Source organism: Macaca nemestrina, chromosome 2 (assembly GCF_043159975.1).
Source record: "Macaca nemestrina isolate mMacNem1 chromosome 2, mMacNem.hap1, whole genome shotgun sequence".
NCBI lineage: Eukaryota > Metazoa > Chordata > Mammalia > Primates > Cercopithecidae > Macaca > Macaca nemestrina.
In genome coordinates this window covers 141645086-141672605 of record NC_092126.1, presented here as the reverse complement: position 1 = coordinate 141672605, position 27520 = coordinate 141645086, and the positions used below count along the sequence as shown (strand labels likewise).

The window sequence follows — 27520 nt, the reverse complement described above, 5'->3', positions numbered from 1 at the left end:
GTAGTAAATACATTTAAAATATGACTCAATTCAAACGGTGGAAATGTAGAAAACAATCTCACTAGAATTAGTACAACAGAGTTAAATTAGTCCCAGACTGGCCAAAGAAAAAAATAACATTATTTCTTTCTGACTGATGAAAAACTTGGCTTCTTTACTAGAAGATGCAAACTTTCTTCTTTTAAGAGAGAAATTCTACATTTTATGAGAAATTTATTGGAAATATCTTTATGTAAAGGACTACAGACTTCAAGATGGATAATCTCTTCACAGCAGTTTTACAGAACATTCAGAAATTTTGGTTATAGGATTGTATATAAAGTATTAATGCTCAGTGATGCCTTAGGCTGCATTCTAGAGTAATATTTTAAACTGTAACTCACTGAATGCATTTCTTTGGGGGAATTGATGTAAGGGATTATCATAATATGTATCATAATATTTATCAGCTTTCAATGTCTCCCCTCAGTTGGCTTTAATGACCAGAGTCATGCCATACAGCACTTTAGCTCAATCCTCACATGGCAGTCTGTCAAGACATCCTGTGTGCTTTATTCCTATTCACTCTCTTGTTGAAATGGGGCCTTCAGCCATGGTTGGAATCTCTGGTGCCTGCTCTTTCTCTCATACAGGGGTACTTTGGATTCAGAGTGCTTTTTGATCCAAAATCAGATATTTTGGTAGGGAGACTATGTTCAATTTTTTAAAACAACAACAAAAGCCCTCTGTGTAGGACAGATTTCCTATTTTAGGACAGTGGTTCTCAAAGGGTGGTCTTGGATCAGCAGCATCAGCATCAACATCACTTGTTAGAAATATAAATTCCCAGACCCCTCTCTAGAACTACTGTATCAGAAATTCTCAGGGTAGAGCTCAGCAATCTGTGTATTAACATGTCCTCTAGATTATTTTGATGCATGATAAAGCCTGAGAATCAATATTTTAGGAAAATTCAATGGCTTTTTAAACCTGATCAATTAAAGCAATAGTTCTCAAATTCTTTTGTTCTTTGGAGTCACAACTGGGGAGCTTTAAGGAAAAATGCCTGGTTCCTAGGACCAGAGACTGAATTAGTTGATAACGAGTATGGCATGCCATCAGGATATTAAAGAGTTCCCCAGATTATTGCAATCTGCAGAAAAAATGGGAAGCACAGAACTGGGATTTACTGGTGATTTCGTGGCTATCTCTAAGTTTTTGGTATGGATACTAACTAAGAGCAAAACAAACAAACAAAAAACAAACAAACAAACAAAAAAACAAGAAAAAGCCCAAACTTTCTTATATTGTTATAAACACCTTTAGGTTTGCAAAGGCGTTCACATGTAAGTCTGTCAGTTTTCATAGTAAGATAAGTAATGACATCCTCCTACTACTGGTAAGTATATGCTCAATAACTTGATAAAGATACCAAATTTGATTTTGAGAGCCAAGTACACAGCTTCCCTCTTCATGACAACTTAAGTAAAGCTCTTGCCTAGATGACTGCAGTTGGGTAAGAAAAACATTTGTCCTCTCATTAGATGCTGATCACACTCAGCACATTTGATTATTTTGTAATCTGGCTCAATGAGGCAGTTGAGAAATCAGACTTAGATGCAGATGAGCGCTTGTGAAAGTCCCTATGAAATAACTTTTAGTTTAGCCTTAATGTTTTTCTAATTTGGGAGCCAATCATCTGGATAGATGCCAAATTAACTAGATAATTGCTCAAGGTTGCACCTCACTTTAAATGGACCATCAGTTACTTGATGGTATTTGATTGTCCTGCCAGGGTCAGATGTGTTCCATCACACAGGCCAGGAGAACCCCCAGGATATTGAACCATTAGACACAATTTCCTCAGGGTAGAAGCTACTTCTCCTCCATTATACAGTCCTGGAAAAGTCAAGTCATATTGAAAAGACAACTGGGCAGATACCCACTCATCCTTAGGGATGGCTCTTCCCATTGGAAAATCAATTTTTTTTCACAATACTCTCATATATAAGCAAAATCAAAGATTTTTGATTCCTACCACTTCTGCAATCCCACTTAAGGGTAGCTTTGGAAGTGATTAATACGGAGTTTTTATAAAAGCTGGCCTCATTACTTCAAGGTGGAAATGGGTCTGAGGCACAGTTTATGTTCCAGAAATCTCCCTTCTGGATTAGACTTAAGTTAGACTTTACCTAATACCCCATCCTTGTTTGGTTCCTCCTTCTTCCTTATTCTGCTTTTCCTTACAGGTTTTTCCTGGAGAACACTCTTTCAGTGAATTGCAGATACCTGAATGCTTGCCTCAGACTTGCTTTGGAGACCTTAACTATCCTCTATATTTACCCAATGATTTCAAGTTTGGCAATTTAATCAGCAGTCCCCATCACCAATATTATCATCTGAGTGGACACAAATACTAAACATGGGTAGAACTATTACTTTAGAACAGTTATTTTTTCACCAACAAAATACCTAATTTAGTTATAAATACTTTTTAAGTTATGTATAGAAGATTTAGTTTCCCCATTATTACAAGACTCTATTTACTCTAATTGTACTACACCTTCATGAGTCAGGGAATAATGGTTATCACCCAGGGAGTTGTGCAGCACCTCAAGGATGCCTACAGGGGTATATCCCACAAGTGAATCTCATCCATGACTCAGATTAATACAGCAGAAAAGGTCTGGGAACAGTTGCCTTGGGAAATAATAAGCTATCAATTGTAATAGTTCAGTCACAGACAAGGACACTTCCATTTGATGTACTCATAACCAGGCCTACCAATATACTGACCTCAAGATAAAAGTCTCTCTATGGCGTTTGCCCATCCAGTGAGTAAATCACCCAGCACACAGATTAACTATTTAGCAGCTTAAATCCATTAAATACAGACATGTTACATACACATTAAATACCAAGGCAGAACACATACAATAAAACTAAGGGAAAAACCTATTAAATACATGCTTCCTAACCGTCTCTTATTCATGACTGTAGGGCTATCACTCAACATTAACAGGAATCTCCTCTATAGCATTGAAGATTCCTGAAATTTAATCAAAACATGGAACCAACATATATATTTTTTCTTTCTTATACAGATTATCAAGAGATATATTTTTTTTTTGAGACAGTCTCTCTCTTTTACCCAGGCTGGAGTGCAGTGGCGCAGTCTTTGCCTCCCAGGTTCAAGTGATTCTCCTGCCTCAGCCTCCCAGGTAGCTGGGACTACAAGTGTGCACCACCATGTCCAGCTAATTTTTGTATTTTTAGTAGAGATGGTTTTTTGCCATGGTGGCCAGGCTGTTCTGGAACTCCTGACCTCAGGTGATCCACCCACCTCGACCTCCGAAAGTGCTGGGATTACATGCGTGAGCCACCACACTCGGCCAAGAGATGATCTTAACAAGAGATTATCTTGTTTCCATTTTGTTTCTTTGTTCAATTCAGCATCCTCATGATTATAACACAGGTAATGACAATTTAGTTATTTGATCCAAAAAAACCAAACTATTACTGCTATATAAGGAACAAAGTGACTTGTGGAAAACAATCATATTATAGCTTACCCAAGTTAACCAGTATTAATTTCTGAGTAGTTTTAAATAGTCAGATGTCTTCTCCCTTATTCACTTAAGAGGGACTCTAGCGGTTTATGCACTCAATCCTTAACTGCCCTTCAATTTACCTGAAATACATTACTGGGAATTTTTGGAAGGGAAAATGGGATATTAAATAGGGAACTTCTAAGCTTGTCATTCAAGAATCTCCAAAATTGGTCCTTAATGACTTCTCCATCTTTCTTTTTCTTTTCTTTTTTTTTGAGAAGGAGTTTCACTCTTGTTGCCCAGGCTGGAGTACAATGGCACGATCTTGGCTCACTGCAACCTCTGCCTCCCGGGTTCAAGTGATTCTCCTGCCTCAGCCTGCTGAGTAGCTGGGATTAGAGGCATGCGCCACCATGCCTGGCTAATTTTTGTATTTTTTTAGTAGATACGGGGTCTCGTCATTTTGGCTAGGCTGGGCTTGATCTCCAGACCTCAGGTGATCCGCCTGCCTCTGCCTCCCAAAGTGCTGCGATTACAGGTGTGAGCCATTGCGCCTGGCCACCATCTTTCTTTTTCAAGTTTAAACTTCCCCATATATGCTTTATGTATCTGAATCAAAATTTTTATTTATTATTTTACTTTTTAGATTGACAGATATAATTGTATCTATTACATACAACATGTCTTGAAGTATTTATATACATTGTAGAATGACTAAATCTAGCTAATTAAGATAAATTACCTTATATAGTTTTCATTTTTGTGGTGAAACACTTATCTGCTCCCTCAGCATTTTTAAGAGTACGATATCTTGTTATTAACTATAATCATCGTGTTACACAATAGAGGGCTTGAATTTATTTGTCCCACCTAACTGAAATGTATTCTTTGAACAACATCTTCCAATCCTCCCCCACCGATTTCCCCAACCCCTGGCAACAACCATTCTACCCTATTTCTTTGAGATAAATTTTTTTAGGTTCTACATATGAGTGACATCATATGATATTTTTCTGCGCCTGACTTATTTCACATAGCATGATGTCCTCCGGGTTCATCCCTCTTGTCACAAATGACAGAATTTTCTCCCCTTTTTATGGCTACATAGTATTCTACTGTGTGTGTGTGTGTGTCTGTGTATATGTGTGTGTGTGTGTGTGTGTGTGTATATATATATATATGCGCCAAATTTTGTTTGCCCATTCATCCACTGATGAGTCAACAATTTTAAAAAACTTGAAGATTCTCTATGTGCAGGAAACTATCCCAGATATTTTGTATTTTTGAGCCTTTGTTCCAGCCATTTCATTCTGATCTGGAATATTCTTTGTGTTTGTCAAAATCTAAATTGTTCAGAGCTTAGCTTTCCAGCCCCTTAGCCAAACTCCCTTTCCTGAATTCCTGCAAGCCTTACATTTTTCCAACTTACTTGGCGTACATAATTTGATGACATACCTTTATCGTTCTCATGTTAAACATGGTTACATAATTTCTCAGGCATTTTCATTTTATCTTCACTGCTCTAGTGCTATGGTCTGAATGTTTGTGTCCCTCCAAAATTCCTATGTTGAAATCCTAACCCCTAAGGTGATGGTACTAAGAGGCAGGACCTTTAAGAGCTGAAGACCTTATGGGGTGAAGCCCTTCATAAGGGTGAAGCACCTTATGAATGGGATTAGTACCCTTATAAAAGAGGCCCAAGAGACCCTAACCCCTTCTACCACGTGAAGACACAGTGAGAGGTTGGCAGTCTGCAACCTAGAAGGGGGCCTTCACCAGAACCCGGCCATGCTGGCACCCTGGTCTCACACTTCCAGCTTCCAAAATATCAGAAATAAACATTTGTTGTCTATAAGCCACCATGTTTATGGTATTTTTGTTACAGCAGCTTCAACACACTAACACTTCTAGTTTGCTGGCTTTGGGAAACTTATGAGCTCAGATCAAAAATTCATTTGTAATTAGACAACTCCAGTTGGAAATGATTTTTAAATAAACTCCTTAATGCAAAAGTTGGAGTAATGATTCCAAGCTAACAGGCCTTGAATCCTGGTACTAGAGGGAGAGAGAGGAGGGCTATGCAAAGAGTGGCTTTAAGTCATTATGCATATACATATGCATACACATATTTTCTGTTATTTTGGGCTGCGGGTAGGCACTCTAGATAAAAATCATTAAACAGCTTTTCTCACTTTATTGGAGTCATTTGTTTCTATCAAATTTTCTTATTTTAATAAAGGGATCCACAAAATCTTTTTAAATTATAAAGGGGTCCCTAGATTTATAAATTGGCTAGTGCTCATCTAGTGGGTTTTGAGACACTATGATTCATTTCATTAGGCCACATCTCACTTTTAGCTGCTCTTCCAACTAGCTGACATACAGTAGAATAGAGAACACACTTGTTTTAGAAGAAACTCCTAAGCAATCCTGCCATGGTGAACTGTACTCCAAAAGACTCAGTTCCACGTACCAATAGTTAGCAAATCTGGGCAGAAGGGAACCATCATACGTGTCCTGGAAGGGGTTGAAAATTATTGTTCCTAATATTTATAGGGTGAGAAGTATGTGTGTTTAGGCTTCCAAGTAGGCCTAGCCAAGTTGATACTTATTCCAAGAACATTAAACCATTACTACGCTGCTTTGAAAAAGGCTCTGTCCCCATGAAATCTCACAATCATTATTTTTGATAGGATTTGGGTCAATGCTAAAGAACTTAGAAGAGCAGTTGTGGAGGTTTTCCTTACTTTTTATTTTTTTACATTGCACAGAATGGAAGTACATTCTACTTGAGAACATTTACTTCTATATGCAAGATTTAGATGCTAGGCACCAATGAATGTTTTTCAGAAGGGAAAGTCAGGACTCTGAAACTGGACAATGTATCAGAGCATGTGAATTATCTCCTTTGTGTGCTGTTTTTCCCTATTCATAATCTTCCATTATGCTTTCACCAAGGTGAATGACTACTTAAAGCCTCTAAAATAGGAGGCAGTTCCCAAACCATTTACATTTGATTTTGTGTTTCTTTTTTTTTTTTATTTTTTTTTTTGAGACGGAGTCTCGCTCTGTCGCCCAGGCTGGAGTGCAGTGGCGCGATCTCGGCTCACTGCAAGCTCCGCCTCCCGGGTTCACGCCATTCCCCTGCCTCAGCCACCCGAGTAGCTGGGACTACAGGCGCCCACAACCGTGCCTGGCTAATTTTTTGTATTTTTAGTAGAGACGGGGTTTCACCGTGGTCTCGATCTCCTGACCTTGTGATCCGCCCGCCTCGGCCTCCCAAAGTGCTGGGATTACAGGCATGAGCCACCGCGCCCGGCCTGATTTTGTGTTTTAAGTTTTCATTATCATCTCTTCTTTTATAATAATAGACAAACTCAAAATTTTTCTATAGGATAATGCAAGTTGTTGATCTTAACGTTTTTTTTTTAACATCCATAGATTCATCTGTTCACTCAACTATGTTTTCAATTGTTTACTGACCTAATCTATTAATCCATTTAATAAAATAATCTCTCAACTTCTTTATACATTTAACACACTCATTCATTCTTACACTCATTCAATATTTATTGAGTGCATACTATGTGCTTCAATATTATATTAAGTCCTGGTAATAAAATGATGAATTGAACCAAATATGATCCTTGACATCACAGGGAGGTTAAAATGCAGTAAATGCAGTGGAAGAAAAATATAGAAAGACCACAAAAAAATGTAAATTGTTAACTGTGGCATCTTTCATAAAGGTGAGGTAAAAGATAGTATAAAAATCTGTAATAGGAATAGTTGACCCAAGCATGATTTTCTGAGGAAGCACCAATGAAGCTAGAAGATGGGAAATGAGAAGGAGCTGCAGAAATGAAAAGGGGAAGGAAAAGTGTTTCAGGCAGAGGATGCACTCACTATGTACCAGTAGCCTGCAGAGGAAGGGAGGATGGTGAATATGCAGAACAGAACGGTCAATGCAGCTGAAGAGGAGGGAGGAAGTGGCACATGATGAAAAATGTAGTTGGAAGAAAGACCATTAATGCGTAGTATGGAAAAATTCAGATGTGGAAGAGCAGGATTTATTCTGTCAGCTATTCAAATAAGCCTTTCCAAACCAAGTCAGCTCTTATTCCCTCCAAGCTCAAGTTTGTACCAAATCAGCAGCAGACTCCAAAAAGCATCTCAAAAACTTTGCTCAATTTAGAAGTGCAGTCAACAGAGGAATAAAAATGAGTGCGGGGGAGGGGGGGCACCCAAGATGGCTGAATAGGAACAGCTCCAGCCTCCAGCTCTCAGCATGAGCGACACAGAAGACGGGTGATTTCTGCATTTTCAACTGAGGTACCAGGTTCATCTCACTGGGTGTGTCGGACAGTCAGTGCTGGTCAGCTGGTGCAGCCCGACCAGCGAGAGCTGAAGCAGGGCAAGGCATCGCCTCACCTAGGAAGCACAAGGGGGAAGGGAATTCCTTTTCCTAGCCAAAGGAAACTGAGACACACAACGCCTGGAAAATCAGGTAACTCCCACCCTAATACTGCACTTTACCAAGGGTCTTAGCAAATGGCACACCAGGAGATTATATCCCACACCTGGCCTGGAGGGTCCACACCCACGGAGCCTCCCTCATTGCTAGCACAGCAGTCTGAGATCTAACTGCAAGGCAGCAGCAACGCTGGGGGAGGGGCGCCCACCATTGCTGAGGCTTAAGTAGGTAAAGCCACAGGGAAGCTCAAATTGGGTGGAGCCCACCGCAGCTCAAGGAGGCCTGCCTGCCTCTGTAGACTCCACCTCTGTGGACAGGGCATAGCTAAACAAAAAGCAGCAGAAACCTCTGTAGATGTAAAAGTCCCTGTCTGACAGCTTTGAAGAGAGCAGTGGTTCTCCCAGCACAGAGGTTGAGATCTGAGAATGGACAGACTGCCTGCTCAAGTGGGTTCCTGAACCCTGAGTAGCCTAACTGGGAGACATCCCCCACTAGGTGCAGACTGACACCTCACACCTCACACGGCAGAGTACACCTCTGAGACGAAGCTTCCAGAGCGAGAATCAGACAGCAACACTTGCTGTTCAGCAATATTCTATCTTCTGCAGCCTCTGCTGCTGATACCCAGGCAAACAGGGTCTGAGGTGGACCTCAAGCAAAATCCAACAGACCTGCAGCTGAGGGTCCTGACTGTTAGAAGGAAAACTAACAAACAGAAAGGACATCCACACGAAAACCCCATCAGTACGTCACCATCATCAAAGACCAAAGGAAGATAAAACCACAAAGATGGGGAAAAAGCAGGGCAGAAAAGCTGGAAATTCAAAAAATCAGAGTGCATCTCCCCCTCCAAAGGAATGCAGCTCATCGCCAGCAGCGGAACAAAGCTGGATGGAGAATGACTTTGACAAGTTGAGAGAAGGCGGCTTCAGTTCATCAAACTTCTCAGAGCTAAAGGGGGAACTACTTACCGAGGGCAAAGAAACTAAAAACCTTGAAAAAAGAATGGATGAATGGATAATTAGAAAATTAGAATAATCAATGCAGAGAAGGCCATAAAAAAACTGATAGAGATGAAAACCATGACGTGAGAACTACGTGACAAATGCACAAGCTTCAGTAACTGACTCGATCAACTGGACGAAAGAGTATCAGTGACTGAAGATCAAATGAATGAAATGAAGCAAGAAGTGTGGAGAAAAAAGAGTAAAAAGAAATGAACAAAGCCTCCAAGAAATATGGGATTATGTGAAAAGACCAAATCTACATCTGATTGCGGTGCCTGAAACTGATGGGGAAATGGAATCAAGGTGGAAAACGTTCTGCAGGATATCATCCAGGAGAACTTCCCCAACCTGGTAAGGCAGGCCAACATTCAAATTCAGGAAATACAGAGAATGCCACAAAGATACTCCTCGAGAAGAGCAACTCCAAGACACATAATTGTCAGATTCATCAAAGTTGAAATGAAGGAAAAAATGTTAAGGGCAGCCAGAGAGAAAGGTCGGGTTACCCACAAAGGGAAGCCCATCAGACTAACAGCAGATCTCTTGGTAGAAACTCTCCAAGTCAGAAGAGAGTGGGGGCCAATATTCAACATTCTTAAAGAAAAGAATTTTCAACCCAGAATTTCATATCCAACCAAACTAAGTTTCATAAGTGAAGGAGAAATAAAATCCTTTACAGACAAGCAAATGCTTAGAGATTTTGTCACCACCAGGCCTGCACTACAAGAGATCCTGAAGGAAGCACTAAACATGGGAAGGAACAACCGGTACCAGCTATTGCAAAAACATGCCAAAATGTAAAGACCATCGATGCTAGGAAGAAACTGCATCAACTAACGAGCAAAATAACCAGCTAATATCACAATGACAGGATCAAGTTCACACATAACAATATTAACCTTAAAGGTAAATGGACTAAATGGTCCAATTAAAAGACACAGACTGGCAAATTGGATAAAGAGTCAAGACCCATTAGTCTGCTGTATTCAGGAGACCCATCTCACATGCAGAGACACACATAGGCTCAAAATAAAGGGATGGAGGAAGATCTACCAAGCAGATGGAAACCAAAAAAAAAGCAGGGGTTGCAATCCTAGTCTCTGATGAAACAGAATTTAAACCATCAAAGATCAAAAGAGACAAAGAAGGCCATTAAATAATGGTAAAGGGATCAATTCATCAGGAAGAGCTAACTATCCTAAGTATATATGCACCCAATACAGGAGCACCCAGATTCATAAAGCAAGTCCTTAGAGACTTACAAAGAGACTTAGACTCCCATACAATAATAATGGGAGACTTTAACACCCCACTGTCAACATTAGACAGATCAATGAGACAGAAAGTTAACAAGGATATTCAGGAATTGAACTCAACTCTGCACCAAGCGGACCTAATAGACATCTACAGAACTCTCCACCCAAAATCAACAGAATATACATTCTTCTCAGCACCATGTCGCACTTATTCCAAAATTGACCACATAGTTGGAAGTAAAGCACTCCTCAGCAAATGTACAAGAACAGAAATTATAACAAACTGTCTCTCAGACCACAGTGCAATTAAACTAGAACTCAGGACTAAGAAACTCAATCAAAACCGCTCAACTACACAGAAATTGAACAACCTGCTCCTAAATGACTACTGGGTACATAACAAAATGAAGGCAGAAATAAAGATGTTCTTTGAAACCAATGAGAACAAAGATACAACATACCAGAATCTCTGGGACACATTTAAAGCAGTGTGTAGAGGAAATTTATAGCACTAAATGCCCATAAGAGAAAGCAGGAAAGATCTAAAATTGACACCCTAACACCACAATTAAAAGAACTAGAGAAGCAAGAGCAAACACATTCAAAAGCTAGCAGAAGGCAAGAAATAACTAAGATCAGAGCAGAACTGAAGGAGATAGAGACACAAAAAACCCTCCAAAAAAATCAACAAATCCAGGAGCTGGTTTTTTGAAAAGATCAACAAAATTGATAGACCGCTAGCAAGACTAATAAAGAAGAAAAGAGAGAAGAATCAAAGAGATGCAATAAAAAAATGATAAAGGGGATATCACCACCGACCCCAAAGAAATACAAACTACCATCAGAGAATACTATAAACACCTCTACGCATATAAACTAGAAAACCTAGAAGAAATGGATAATTTCCTGGACACTTACACTCTGCCAAGACTAAACCAGGAAGAAGTTGAATCCCTGAATAGACCAATAGCAGGCTCTGAAATTGAGGCAATAATTAATAGCCTACTGACCAAAAAAAGTCCAGGACCAGACGGATTCACAGCCGAATTCTACCAGAGGTACAAGGAGGAGCTGGTACCATTCCTTCTGAAACTATTCCAATCAACAGAAAAAGAGGGAATCCTCCCTAACTCATTTTATGAGGCCAACATCATCCTGATACCAAAGCCTGACAGAGATACAACAAAAACAGAGAATTTTAGACTAATATCCCTGATGAACATCAATGCAAAAATCCTCAATAAAATACTGGCAAACCGAATCCAGCAGCACATCAAAAAGCTTATCCACCATGATCAAGTGGGCTTCATCCCTGGGATGCAACATAACATACGCAAGCAATAAACATAATCCAGCATATAAACAGAACCAAAGACAAAAACCACATGATTATCTCAATAGATGCAGAAAAGGCCTTTGACAAAATTCAACAGCCCTTCATGCTAAAAACTCTCAATAAATTTGGTATTGATGGAACGTATCTGAAAATAACAAGAGCTATTTATGACAAACCCACAGCCAATATCATACTGAATGGGCAAAAATTGGAAAAATTCCCTTTGAAAACTGGCACAAGACAGAGATGCCCTCTCTCACCACTCCTATGCAACATAATGTTGGAAGTTCTGGCTAGGGCAATCAGGCAAGAGAAAGAAATAAATGGTATTCAGTTAGGAAAAGAAGTCAAATTGTCCCTGTTTGCAGATGACATGATTGTATATTTAGAAAACTCCATCATCTCAGCCCAAAATCTCCTTAAGCTGATAAGCAACTTCAGCAAAGTCTCAGGATACAAAATCAATGTGCAAAAATTACAAGCATTCTTATACACCAGTAACAGACAAACAGAGAGCCAAATCATGAATGAACTCCCATTCAAGATAGCTTCAAAGAGAATCAAATACCTAGGAATCCAACTTACAAGGGATGTAAAGGACCTCTTCAAGGAGAACTACAAACCATTGCTCAGTGAAATAAAAGAGGACACAAACAAATGGAAGCACATACCATGCTCATGGAAAGGAAGAATCAATATTGTGAAAATGGCCATACTTCCCAAGGTAATTTATAGATTCAATGTTATCCCCATTAAGCTACCAATGACTTGCTTCACAGAATTGGAAAAAACTGCTTTAAAGTTCATATGGAACCAAAAAAGACCCCGCATTGCCAAGACAATCCTAAGCCAAAAGAACAAATCTGGAGGCATCACGCTACCTGACTTCAAACTATACTACAAGGCTACAGTAACCAAAACAGCATGGTACTGGTACCAAAACAGAGATATAGACCAATGGAACAGAACAGAGCCCTCAGAAAAAATACCACACATCTACAGCCATCTGATCTTTGACAAAGCTGACAAAAACAAGAAATGCGGAAAGGATTCCCTATTTAATAAATGGTGCTGGGGAAATTGGCTAGTCATAAGTACAAAGCTGAAACTGGATCCTTTCCTTACTCCTTATACGAAAATTAATTCAAAATGGATTAGAGACTTAAATGTTAGACCTAAACCCATAAAAACCCTAGAAGAAAACCTAGGTAATACCATTCAGGACATAGGCATGAGCAAGGACTTCATGTCTAAAACACCAAAAGCAGTGGCAACAAAAGCCAAAATTGACAAATGGGATCTAATTAAACTAAAGAGCTTCTGCACAGCAAAAGAAGCTACCATCAGAGTGAACAGGCAACCTACAGAATGGGAGAAAATTTTTGCAATCTACTCATCTGACAAAGGGCTATTAAAGAGAACCTACAAAGAACTCAAACAAATTTACAAGAAAAAAACAAACAACCCCATCGAAAAGTGGGCAAAGGATATGAACAGACATTTCTCAAAAGAAGACATTCATATAGCAAACAGACACATGAAAAAACGCTCATCATCACTCACCATCAGAGAAATGCAAATCAAAACCACAATGAGATACCATCTCACACCAGTTAGAATGGCAATCATTAAAAAAACAGGAAACAACAGGTGCTGGAGAGGATGTGGAGAAATAGGAACACTTTTACACTGTTGATGGGACCATAAACTAGTTCAACCATTGTGGAAAACAGTGTGGCGATTCCTCAAGGATCTAGAACTAGAAATACCATTTGACCCAGCCATCCTATTACTGGGGATATACCCAAAGGATTATAAATCATGCTGCTATAAAGACATGTGCACACTTATGTTTATTGTGGCACTATTCACAATAGCAAAGACTTGGAATCAACCCAAATGTCCATCAGTGACAGACTGGATTAAGAAAATGTGGCACATATACACCATGGAATACTATGCAGCCATAAAAAAGCATGAGTTCGTGTCCTTTGTAGGGACATGGATGCAGCTGGAAACCACCATTCTCAGCAAACTATCACAAGAACAGAAAACCAAACACCGCATGTTCTCACTCATAGATGGGAACTGAACAATGAGATCACTTGGACACAAGCAGGGGAACATCACACACCGGGGCCTATTGTGGGGATGGGGGAGGGGGGAGGGATAGCATTAGGAGATATACCTAATGTAAATGATGAGTTAATGGGTGCAGCACACCAACATGGCACATGTATACATATGTAACAAACCTGCACGTTGTGCACATGTACCCTAGAACTTAAAGTATAATAATAAAAAGAAAAAAGAAAAAAGAAAAAGAAATAAAAATGAGTGCCAAGGGAAGCATGGTCCCTCTCTAAGCATCAGAGGAGGCTGATTTAGAAAGCGTCCTCTTGTTATTGCTTATAGACTTGCATATTACTTGTTTCTCCAGTAGTATCTTTGGCCTAAAGATTTCTTTACTCCTTTTCTTGGATTGAACATTCATGCTTGGCAAAGAACAAGTTAGTTTAGTGATTTAAAGAGTTTTTACTTTATTTTTTCTTGCCAGTATAAAGACTCACCTATAACACTAAGCTCTGCGTTGGAAAAGATAACTCCATGTTTATTCTCTGCCAAACACTGATACATGCCAGCATCTGAGAGGTTCACTATTGTTATGTTGAGTGTTCCTTGCTCAATTTCAATTCTATCCTGTGAAGGAAAAGAGGAACATAAAAACAATGACCTTCTACAACTGAGACTTTAAGGCAATTTTACCATGTGTAATATCAAGGAAGCTTAATGGGAAGAAAATAGCCATCATATAAGCAATTTACATAACATGATCTATTTATCTGTCAACTAAATTTTCTGGCAGGTCAGATGCTAAATGGAACAACCAGTACATCAGTTGGTAAATGGAATTTAAATTGTAGGATTCTCTTGAGTTCTCAATGATTTAATAGTGGAGCCATTCAGATTAATATCCTCTCTAAACAGAACTTGAAATTTAAAATGCTTTTTAACTTTAAGGATTTGTACTAACCAGAGTTAGGGGGTTTTGGAAATACAACCAAATTTACTGTTTATAGTGTTTAAAACACTCACATTTTGAGCAGGTGATACTTTGAAGGTTAATAGGATTACAATTTTGGATGAAACAGAGGCAACTATTTAATATAGGTTGAGGTTTACTGAAAAATGCAGGTATTAATAGTTTAATATTCCCTTAGTTTATGGTTGTCAGTGGTGTGATTTAAGCTGAAGTCCATCTGGTGGCCAATCTCAAGGAGGCAAAGTTAGTACGTGGCACAGGAGATCTTCCTTGTTTGTCACTCTGAGGATATACAACTTATGTATCAATTTTCATAAGTATCAAAAAGGATCTCTTCCTCTCCAGGAGCTATGCCAGTCTGTATATGTATGTATGTATGTATGTATGTATATATATATACACACACATACATACACACACACACACAGACACACACACACACACATATATAAAGAGGTACTAGTTTTCTATTTGCTGCAGGGTTGTGAGTTAGCTGACTGGACACTTTATTAGACTGTGATTAAATCTAGATATCCATATTCCCTCACATTAAGAAACCAGCCCAATTGTCCCACAGAAATAATAATTACCCATTTTTGAATAAATACAGAAATTGACCTGCCTAGTTTTAAAACTTGAAACTTATATTGGTCTCATCTGAGTTAACTCCTCAGGAGGTTGATCCTCAAGCAAGGGACTCAAACTCACTAGATCATGGCAACCAGAGAGTGAGACACAAGACCCTTCATCTGTCGTGATTGCCTCTGTACCCCCACCTAATTCCTTCCTGTACACAGCTGCATCCCTTCCCCAGCAACATAAACTCCCAATTTTAGTTGGTTGGAGAGATGGATTTGAGACTGCTCTCCCATTCTCTTTGACTAAAGCACCTGACAAAGCCTTATTTCCTGGCAATACTCACTGTCTCAGTGATTGGCTCTCTGCACAGCAAGCAACAGGACCTAGACTAACCCCCTGGCATTTTGGTAACAATTACACAGAGGGAGGAAAATACCAGTACCTAGGTACATATACTCTTGCAATTTGTTTGAGTCTGGCTTTTATAATAGACAGAATCATGGACAAGCTGGAGCCCTTCCAGCAAATGGAGAAGATGCATGAGGCAGGGGGTGGGTTAGACAAAACAGTCCCCTTCCTCTTCCTGTCATGTAAATTCACGTGGGGGCCATTGCTCTGAGCAGGCACTCTTTCCTGGGTGGCCTACTAGAAGACTGCCTCTCAATTTGGAGCCTGAGGAAAATGTCAAATTTCAATTAACATTTGAGGTTCAGTAGGAAAATACATAAGGAAAATTAATCAGACACAATTATTCCTCATTCTCAGGGTCCCCCACTCTGCCCCTGCTTCATTCAGATTTCTTTGTCAGAGTGTTTCTCTATTTAGATGGACATCCTGCATTGTGACAATGCCCCTTCTCTTGTAGTGGATCCTGGAATGTATCTTCCTTTGTATCTTAGCACAATTGCATGTTCCAGACTTTTTGCATAACTTTCCCATTATAATCTCACAGATGCTAATCTTTGAAGACCAAAGATCTAGTACAAGAGCTTAATTGAAAGCTGGAGAATTGGATTTAAGTGCACTTTCTATTTATCAATTGCATTCACTCTCACTTTTTCCACTATAATGGTGTTTCATTGTTTATTATTTTAGAAACGATTCACCGTTCTCACATTTCCACGGCAATGAGGCTATATTAAACATTATAGTCAAGACTAAGACACAATTACCATTAATTTGCTTACCCGAGTTAGCAGAGGTTCACCATTTTTTAGCCACCTGTATGTAGGCTTAGGCCTTCCATTTGCTTTACATTCCCAAAAGACATTTTCTTCCATGGCCACGTGAATATCATTTATTTTTTGAATCCAATTAGGTTGAGCTATAGCCGTTCAAAAAGCAAAGAGAAGGTGTATATTCAGTATATACTCAATCTATTTTTATCATATGCAATCAAAGGGCAAACTACACGTATAATAAAATTCCTTTTTCAGATATTATGCAAATAACAAGACTGGGTAGACATTCAGGGAGATGCCTATACCCTACTCTGAATACCGTTTTTGTGGTTCATATTGTAGTCTTTTAATCCCTAAATGCAAAATGGATAAAACTACCAATAGCATATGGTAAAATTAACTGTCCCTCTCCTGTAAGGATCTATTATTCCTTTTTTCCTGTCAGTAGAGATTATCTTCCCATTACCCGTTCCCGCTTTTAACCAGGCTGGTGTATTCCCAGGCATGCACTACATTTGCAGATGGCTTTGCAGCTAGAGGTAATCATGTAACCAAGTTCATGCCAACTGTATGTGTGTGAAAGTGGTGAGAGCAACTTCTGGGTTACTCACTTAAAGATACTTTCCCTAACCTCTTTTTGCCCCTTCACACTGATTGGAAAAGACTGACAATTGAAATAGCCTTGGGTGCAGACATGGAAGCTACATAGGATGAAAATGCTGATCTGTCAGCCTTGGACCATGAATGTCCCTGTGGAGCAAAGCAGCTCCACACTCACCTGCCATTTCTGAGGAAAATAATGTGAGAGAGAAATAAACTTCTTATCTAAGCTACTTTATTTTGGGGTATCCTTTGTGAGAATAGCTTAGCTTGTCCCTCACTAATATACTTCACTCCCACATATTGTATAGATACATTTTGATTCCTTTCTCCTTTAAGACTATCATCATTGTTTATTATTGATTTCATATTGATAGAATGTTATCTACAGGAATATGACTCTAGAACCCGAAATCTTTAAATGAAGCCTGATTTTTATTAAATCTCCTCAGGAAATCAAGTCCTGCCCACAGTCTAACACAGGAATTCAAAGCAGCACTTACTTCCCACATTGCCCAATGCAATCCATTACCCCTCCCCACCCAAATGATACCATATTTTCTGTACTTCATTGAAGTCACATTTTCTTTCCTTATTTTCAATAGATATAAAGACAATGTTAACTCCATGTTCCATAAAAAGTCTTCATTAATATCAAATCTTGCCTCAAGCACAATTCATGCCATTAAGAATAATGATAAACATATTCAGGTAGAAGACCTTCAGCCCAAAGTCATGCAGAAGATAACCATAGCTGTCATTCTGGAATTTTATGTGTTCACAGGGCATTTCTACAGGGTAATGCCTACCAAAGTAAATCTAATAATCAAAGTTGATATCAGTATTTAATTAGGAGATGCTACTCATTATTCTTAACATCACTTCCAGCTGACTTGACCTCAGTATCTTCATTCAATGTTTCAAATCATACATAATTTATTTCAAAAGGAAACTGCTACTGTTGAGGCCAAGCTGTATATTTTACCTTTTCAATAATAAACAAAACTAGAAAAACACTCAACAAGTCACTTAACCAGCAGAGGTCTCTAGGCCCTTGAATAAATGCTGCTTTTTTCTTTTCTCACCTATAAGCAATTTTATGTTTTTCAATGAGCAAAACACAGTTTTACACATCCTCTACTGATGGGATGATGCACTGCTGCATATGAGGGGAGGCCAAAAGGGTCAACTTCAAAAAATTTTAGAACATCAACAAGCATTAACTTGAATGAAGGGTTATAACCTACACCCTTAAAAGAGCTGCAAGTCTTTGCTGTTCTTTATCTTCCTGCTGCTAATGCAAAGGAAGCTAAAAAGGTTCTCTGCTTGGAGAATTTGATGTGTAACCCTGATAGGGCTAATGCAGTTGTATGCCTGATTTCACATTCAACCTGCTGAATATTTACCTCCTACAGAGTCCATGAAAACAAAGCAAACAAGAAAAGCCATAGAAATCTGTGAGGAATATTAACAACGAAGCCAAACTTTTGAAAGAGAGTGAGGAAAAAAATGGAAGGGCAAATGTAACTTATGAAGCAATGTCAAGTTGAAGTTCAAAAAGGAAACATCAAAACCACATGCAGAGACAGAGATTTCAATGTCATAGATTTCCTGTAACACTGGGCTTACTTACTGCTTTCTTTCAAAAATGCAGAAAGCTGGAAGCAAAACCTTGCAATCTCAAGAAGTAGGTGAGGCAGAGAAGGGAGAGACTGGAGAGAATTTTGAAAAGACCTTGCAAAGTTCTTAACTACTTAAGCACTTCTGAGGGCTCATTCTGTCTCTTCCCACAGGGTTATGGAAGTCAAGGAATCAGACGAGAATACTCAGTGGTAGTTATTTGTGCTGGCCAAGGTGAAATCAACCAAAAAATTCAGTGTCTGTGAGAGATCACTTGGCACTTTCTTTATTTTTAAAGTAAAATTAATTCATAGAAGACAAATTTGAACTGATATAAACATATTCCTCTCAAAGTGAGTATCTGAACATGGGCCCATGAAGATCAGAAATGAAATATCATATTATATATTGTGACAAAGAGAGATAGTCTTTATCTTAACACGCCAATTGCAAATCTACAGGGCAAAAGCCCATGTAGTAAAGGTTTTCACTCCTGCTCACTTAGATTGGATGAATTATATCTAAATGTGTGAGTTTTTCATACTAGAATGACTAAAGTCATGTGCTTGATGATAATGACTCATATATCTCCATATTTGCAGGGAGAGGGTTACCTAGTTCAAAGTCCTTAGATAACATAAATCCCAGTTAAGCATATTATAAGATATATCATTAGCTCCTCCCCCTTTTGTGATAATGCATTGGGTACAGGGTATTTATTGCTTAATATCAAGGTTCAGCTACATTTTACAACTCCTTGTCTAAACACAGGTTGAACATCCCTAATCTGAAGACCTAAAATCTGAAATGCTCTATAATTCAAAACTTTTTGAGCGCCACCATGATGCCACAAGTGGAGAATTTCACACTTGATCTCATAAGACTGTTCATAGCAAATACAGTGAAAACTTTGTTTCATACATTAAATTATGCAAAATATTAAAATGTTGCATAAATTACCTTCAGGCTATGTGTTTAAAGTATATATAAAACATAAATAAACTTCATGTTTAGGCTTAGGTCGAAATATTCCAAAATCCTAAAAAATCTAAAATCTGAAACACTTCTGGTCCCAAGCATTTCAGGTAAGGGATACTCAACCTGTATCAACTCAGAGGAAGACCTGAACAGGTTAGTTCAGTACTATTATTTCAGAAGCCATTTCTAAATGTCTTTTTCTTTGTAATATATGCAGACCCCACATATTAAGCAGAATTAAACACATTCACATATTGAAAGAGAACCATCTGTTTTGAACTTCCATATTCTTTCAAGATTTGAAACAAAAGAATTCTTCTAGGACTCCTTAAGTATTGTTCTCAAACTACAAATTCAAATATAAGGTTAAATGGTTGTGCTGGGATTTGACCCTGTGACACAGTTTGTCTCCTGGATAGATAAACAATCTCTTCATTTCAATCTTTTATTCAATAACTGCCAGAAATGACCTAAATCAGCGTTTGTGTATTCCAGCCACTGGAATTGTAGAAGCATCTTATCCAATAATAATTTACATTGCAGGCAGATATAATTTAAACTCAGTGGGTCAAACAATTCTCAGGAGCATTTGGCTCTTCGATTTTCTAAAAACAGAAATTTCTAACTGAAAGAAATGCCAACATATGCCTTAGACCTTAGAAATTTAAAAATCTAAAAGAAAGGATACGATGGCAAACAAACAAACAAACAAAAAACCCCTCTAAATTACTATTACAAAGATGACCTGTAGACAGTCACAGTTATTTCTGGTTGCTCACACAATTTTGGAGAAGATGAATCATCTCCAGGAAATGCAGGAGTTTCACTGACATTGCTTAAGAATTTTAATGATAGTAGACTTTATGAGTTTGGAGATAATTACTTGGCTTTAGTTTACCACCTACCTACATAATGATTCCCAAATCTTTCTCTCTAGCCTGGGATTCTTACGCAATTGACAGAATCATCAAGAAATTCTCACTTTACTTCAAATTCAGGGTTCCTAGTACTGGCATGAGAAATAGTCATTTTACAATGCTACTTAAGAGAGTCTTCCAGTTTATTATTACAGTCTTTTTATAAACCCCTGACTTCCAGTTAGCAGAAGTCACTGAAAAGAAGGACCAGCTCTACAAGAAATATGCATGTTGGATTTTAGGGCAAGGTCTATCTTTGATGTTTGTTCAGCACTGACAATCTGCACTTCTCTGGCTTCAGACTCTCATCCACTCCCCACACACCAATCAGTCTCCTCACAGGGGTCTTCAAACTCAATTCCATGAAGCTCTGAGGGTTCTTGGAAGGTACTCCCTTCTACATTCACTCAAATTCTCAAGATTTAATTCAGAGCAAGGCTTCTTCCTTGCTGCAGCCTTGCTATGTATTAAATATCGAGAATTTCTTGTAAAATTTCATGTTAAAAAAAGTACCTTGAGAATTAAACATACAGATACTTTTTTGATACTTGCTGATATCTTGTATCGTAAGAACAGCTTTAGAAATGCAGTCTGGAGATGGGAAGCTTGTTTTCTCCTTGAATTCATATTAGTTTGAACCTAATGATGTCTAACACTCCTTTTTATTTTATTTTTATTTATTTATTTTTTTGACACGGAGTCTCGCTCTGTCACCCAGGCTGGAGTGCAGTGGCGTGATCTCGGCTCACTGCAAGCTTCGCCTCCCAGGTTCACACCATTCTTCTGCCTCAGCCTCCCAAGCAGCTGAGACTACAGGTGCCCGCCACCGCACCTGGCTAATTTTTTGCGTTTTTAGTAGAGATGGGGTTTCATCACGTTAGCCAGGATGGTTTCCATCTCCTGACCTCGTGATCCACCTGCCTTGGACTCCCAAAGTGCTGGATTACAGGTGTGAGCCACTATGCACGGCCTCTCCTTTTGATTTTAATAAGTGAAACCTTTAGCCTTTAGATTGTCTCTTAAACCAACAGGATTCACAGTTCTCCTAGTTTTTTTTTTGTTAATTTGTACTTCATTCACACACTCGTATTTATGGCTTCTTCATCTCTACCTAAGTTAAAACTGACTTGCTTCTGGCAATGGTATGGGAAATGCCATCAGGCCAATCCTTTCACAGATAGCACAGATAGCAATGATAAACTCAAATCAGAATACAAAAAACCAACTATATGAAGATACACTAAAAGGCAACTCAAAGCTGGCATATTTCTGTTAATAGGTATTCATCAATACATAAAGCAAACATAACTGTAGGAAGTAATCTGTGTATCAGATAACAAATAAGATTTCTGAATGTGCTCTGCCTCCTGTAAATGCTACAAAAATTAGGAGAACATTATCATTATTTCATATCTTTAGGTTAATATTGAAAGTCTTCTGTCACCTGGCCAGGTGCAGTGGCTCACGCCTGTAATCCCAGCACTTTGGGAGGCCGAGGCAGGTGGATCACTTGAGGTCAGGAGTTTGAAACCAGCCTGGTCAACATGGTAAAACCCCGTCTCTGCTAAAAATACAAAAATTAGCCGGGCATGGTGGTGCCTGTCTGTAGTCCCAGCTACTCAGGAGGCTGAGGTGCGAGAATCACTTGAGCCTGGGAGGCAGAGGTTGCAGTGAGCTGAGATCGTACCACTGTACTCCAGCCTGGGCGACAGAGCGAGACTCTGTCTCAAAAATAAATTAATAAATACGTAAATGAAAATGAAGTCTTCTGCCATCTGGTTTTACATCTCTTACTTTCTGTCCAACTATGCCCAGTGAATCCACAGCTCCTGGTGAATAAGGGTCTTTGTCCTCCACTCCAAGAAGTCAGTTCAGAACTTTATGAATGAGTTATAGAATAAAAAATGTAAATCAGCAATATGTGCATTTTCAAAAAGGCTGTTGGGCCTGATTTACTCAATTATACCCAGATCAATCAAGCTATGACTCTAACCTTACATAGATTAATTTCTCTATATTTCTTTATTTTTATCTTCAAAGCCTCTACCTAATGTTTCCCTGAATCTGCTCTTACTCAGCTGAATCCATCCTCTTCTCTTTCCCTTATACACCTTGAGTTCAGTCTGAAATGCAATCAGTAATGGAAACTACTAATATATGAAATATCTAATCAGCTTCACTTTACACACATCATTTCTAAACCTCATAATATTCAGATTAAGTGGACTTGCACTCATTTTATAGATAAGACCCAGAGACATTAACACCCAGATTCAGAAAGTGGCTCAGTTAGCAATGGTACACAGGCCTGCTTGGCTCCAACATCCATTCTCTCTCCAGAGCCTCTCAAAAAATATCCAACCCTATCGCAAATGACAATGGGAGCATTCTTTTGAATGTATCCTTCTTAAAGTGCAATCTAAGAACCACTGTAGGTCCCCAAGTTTCCTTAAGGGAGTCCATTATGTCCTCTCTTTCCAATTACACATGTGTCAGACCATATTTTCTTCATATACTTCAATCGAAACAAAATATCATGACAGAATGAATACAGAAGTATATAGGAGAATGCACCTGTATTCTACTAAGACAGACATTAAAGAGATTTGCAATAATATAAACCATGCCACTCTTTTCATTAAATATTTTTGTTTGGAAAAATATAGTCAGTTTTCTTATAGTATGTTAATTATTTCTAATGTATACTGGTTGTATTTTTGCCATTTTAAAGTAAGTTAAGTTCTAAGTTAAATTCTCCATTTAAATTAATAATACGGCATATATGGGTAGATATCGCTCACATAAGCAAAAGCTCTTTGAGCTATCCAATAATTTTTCAGGGTAAAAAGGAGTGCTTAAACCAACAGTTTGAGCACTCCTGCTTAGATAAGCAGAGGAGCTTTTAGATAAATAAATCAACTTAAGCAAAACCTCCTATAAGTAAATTTAAACAATATTCATTGATGAATAAAAAAATGTAACTGCGACATTTTGCCTTCTCTGGGACTACAGAGTGAGACTTGAATTGCATTTCAATATATTGTCCTTGATATGACTCTTTCATGCTTAAAGTTTCTCATTAGGTGAGGACTTTATGCCTCCACTCCTATATTAATTTTCTCTGACTACTATTCACAACATTTCCTCAATGTGTACCCCTTGAAAACTGCAGCAACACACTTTATTGGAACTACCAGATTAAAAAAAGAAAGAAAAAATTGTTGACTTTATCTTAAGTGACACTCATGGGAATTCAGGGTATCAATATCAGTTCTGTCTAGGACAATTAAGCAAACTGTTGCTCTACTGTGAAATTACCTTATCTACTGTGTTCAATTTTTGGTCTCTCTGCCCTTTAAGCCTCTTTGCGGGGCTGAATATTATCTTGTGATCCCATATACATAGCACATCCATGGGGAATTAGTATGCTCTGCTGTAAGATGCTTCAGTATTCATTTATTGATGACCTTAGAGATACTCAAACACCATTTGCAGTGTCATCAAGTCTACAGTTTTGCCTTTAGAGGCAAAAGACTGTAGCACAAAGTGTCTAGACATTTAGTCTTACATGTAATTTGAAGAAGGAAAAAAGAGTTTTTTTGGACTCAATAACCAGGTGACCAACTTAGAAAATAGAAAGTGAAAAAGTCAGTTGTTCATCCAGATGTTGTCATTTGTGACACTGGTAATGGAAAATGCAAGAAAGAGTATCTGGATGATTGACGGATTTTTTTTTACCTTACCTATTGTATTAAAATGTTGCATTGGCAGGAAAAGTAACACAGGTAGAATAGCAGAAAAAAGCAGTTCTAGCTGTGATTCCCATTCATTGCATTACCTTGAATAAGTTATTTTATATCTCTGGATCTTATTTGCTTTAATTATAAAAACCAAAGGGCTGGCCCCAGCAGTTACTACCAGCTTAAGTATTACTGGATTCTGTGAAATACAGACTTGTTTACTGCTTAAATATTAGATTTCTCATTTCCTAATTATGAAAATGGTTTTACTCTCATAACACCCGTTACAAAGAGAAGAAATTGTACAAAGATATTAAATATCAGGATCTTTTAGTTCACATTTCATTCTACTAAATGATGACTATAATTCTATCAGTCTTTTGGGCAAAAAGGAAGTGACTACAGAGACAGAATGAAGTGCAAAGATGAATAATTATCAAGTGAATTGAATCCATTTTATACTTCCCTTTCCTTTCTTCAAAGATAATTGCCTTAACACTCTCATTCTACTTTGTGTAGACTGGCTACAATGCCTGATGTGACAGTAAGCTGTTAGCTTCCCAGAGTAGTAGGAACACCTTCTCTTGCATGTAATTTAAACTTCAGCTTCACAATACCATGGGGGGACAGCCTAAACATACAGTATTCTCACCATGTGGTTCTCAGACAAGCAGCATCAACATTACTTGGGAATTTACTAGAAATGCAAATTATTGGTCTTACTCTGGACTTACCAAATCAAAGCCTCCATCTGGTGTGTTCCCACTGGGAACATAGAACGGGACCCAGAATTCTGTGTTGTAATAAGACTTCCAAGTTATTCTGATGCACACTGAAGTTTCAGAACCTCTAGCACAGCATTTGAAATCTAGCTCTGTTTTTTACTGTATAAACTTAAATCAATTACTTTAATCTCTTTGGGACTCAATTTCCATATCTATAAACTAGACAGATGTAGCAATGAAATGAGAATATCCTATTGGCTCTAACTCCAAGATATATCTCAAGTCTCTCCATTTCTCTTCCTCTCTTACGTCCTAATCAACAATATCTCTCACCTGGATATTGGCAATGGCCTCCTAACTAGTTGTCTGGCTTTCACTCTTGGTTTCCAATCATCCATTCACCACAAAACAACCTGAGTGGTCTTTTAAAAACATTAATCAAATCGAGTCACCCTCCTGCCTTGAAAGGCTGTAATGGCTTCCCACTATACTCAGAGAATAAATCCCAAACTCTGTGCCTGGCTTACAAAGTACTGCAGTCTGTCACCTTCCTAAGGTTCCAACCTTTGCCCCTTGCTCACTACGATTTAGTTAACACTGACTTCCCTGCTGCATATCAAGAACGTCAAGTAGTTTTCTGCCTCAGAGCCTTTGCACTTCCTCACCTTCTGCTAGGAATGCACTTCCCCTTGAAAGCCTAGCTCATTTTCATCCTTTTGGTTTTGGGTCAGAGGGCCATTCTCAGACAAGTCTTTCCTGACTACCTCATCTTATGAAATCTTTCTCTTGCTCTCAGCTACTTTCTATCATATCGATCTAATTATTTAATTATTTATTCGAGATGGAGTCTTGCTCTGTTGCCCAGGCTGGAGTGCAGTGAGTGGCACAACCTCGGCTCACTGGAACCTCCGCCTCCTGGGTTCAAGTGATTCTCCTGCCTCAGCCTCCCGAGTAGCTGGGACTACCAGCATGCACGACCACCACACCCAGCTAATTTTCATATTTTAGTAGAAACGGGGCTGGTTTCGAATTCCTGGCCTCAAGTGACTCACCCACCTAGGCCTCCCAAAGTGCTGGGATTACAGGTGTGAGCCACTGCACCTGGCCAGTCAACCTAATTATTTTCTTTATCACTCTTACCAGAAAATAAAATGTCCTAGTTAATTTATTTGCTTAATAGTGCATTTCGCTTAACTTCCAGTAAAATATTAGGTCCTTGAGGGCAGAGATTTTGTCTTGCAACCATAGTGCCTAATAATGCCTCCCATATGGTAGGCAATTAAAAAAAATCTGTTAAACAAGTAAATAATATATTAAAGTCATTTTGGAAAATGTTTATCTTTAGTAACAAAGATCCATAGCATTTTACCATTGAAATACAATCTATTTTTAGGAAGTTTTTTAATGCCAAAAAAGACTGAGAAAAGTAGATTAAACTAGACCACGATAGCCAAGTACAGGTTATAGTAAAAACAAATTGGGAAGATGGGGTAGGGTAAAAATGTTCTATGCCTGAACTTGCTTCAGTTCTTCATACATACCAAACATGAGTAGCACAGGCTAACTTGAAGACATGGCCACAGTAGGGACAAACCAACGGGCAATAGGACTTCCATTATTCAGACAACGGGAACAATGATCATGCCCAGCAGGCTTTTGAAAGAAGGTAAAATGTTTTTAATGCAAGAAGGAAAAAAATGGCCATTTTACCAACCCTGAATAGGAGTTAGCACACTTGTGGTTGCTGAAGTGGACAGCTGATGAATGCAATAAACTTGGAACCCAAAGAAGCAGGTTTCTAAGCTCAAACCCATGGTTTATAATCCCTAAGTGCAGCACACCTTAGTGTTGTAAGAAATTCTTGTCAACAAAGACAGAATGTTCATGGATAAGTGACTGGGGTACTCTTTCACCTTTTATGATCTACATGGTGATTTTAATTATAATAATTCATTTAAATAGGAGGCCTGTGCAGCTGGATATTACAAACACAGCACTGGGAAGACCCAGACCAGAAAAAAGTGTGAGGAAAAAAGATGACAGCCAAGTGCTCATGTATAATTAAGCTCTCCTGTGACTGTGACAATGAAAACAATTAGATAATTTTTGTCACTGATATGCTAGATAAGGAAAAACAAAAGAATAAACATAAATGCAATAGCCAAGTGCTATGGAAGTCAGCTGATCTGACAGTTTTTAATACCAAGCATGGTTGACAAGTGAAGTAAGGCTGAGTTATCTTCAGAAAGCAGGCAAATTTTATTTTATTCTGCTCTTTTTCCCATGCATGGCTGCAGATAACTCCATTTAAAAAGGAAACATTGTTAGAACCTGATTTTCGTCTCCAGGGCAGGATCCCTGAAAAAAAACATTTCCCTGCACAGGGCTGGGAGCCAGTGACAAAGTAGATTTTCCATAACAGTAACCCTGGGGTGCTCTATTTCCAGTGCAGGAAACCTCTAACCCACAGGAAAGCAGTATACCAACCCCTGGCTACAGAAAATTTCATACCAGTTTAACATACTGAGAGCAGG

The 27520-nt window shown here is 38.6% G+C and overlaps 1 protein-coding gene across 17 annotated transcripts in view; it reads right to left on the bottom strand.

The window, feature by feature from the left end:
- The window catches only part of LOC105477607 (contactin 4), a 1037214-nt gene that overhangs the window by 152979 nt on the left and 856715 nt on the right, over positions 1-27520 (bottom strand). For all 17 annotated transcript variants that reach the window (XM_071092102.1, XM_071092103.1, XM_071092099.1 and 14 more), the window contains 2 exons: positions 16413-16549; positions 14174-14303 (listed from right to left, as the gene is read on the bottom strand). In XM_071092102.1, the coding sequence (XP_070948203.1) occupies positions 14174-14303; positions 16413-16549 (267 nt within the window). The remainder of the gene's footprint in view (positions 1-14173; positions 14304-16412; positions 16550-27520) is intronic.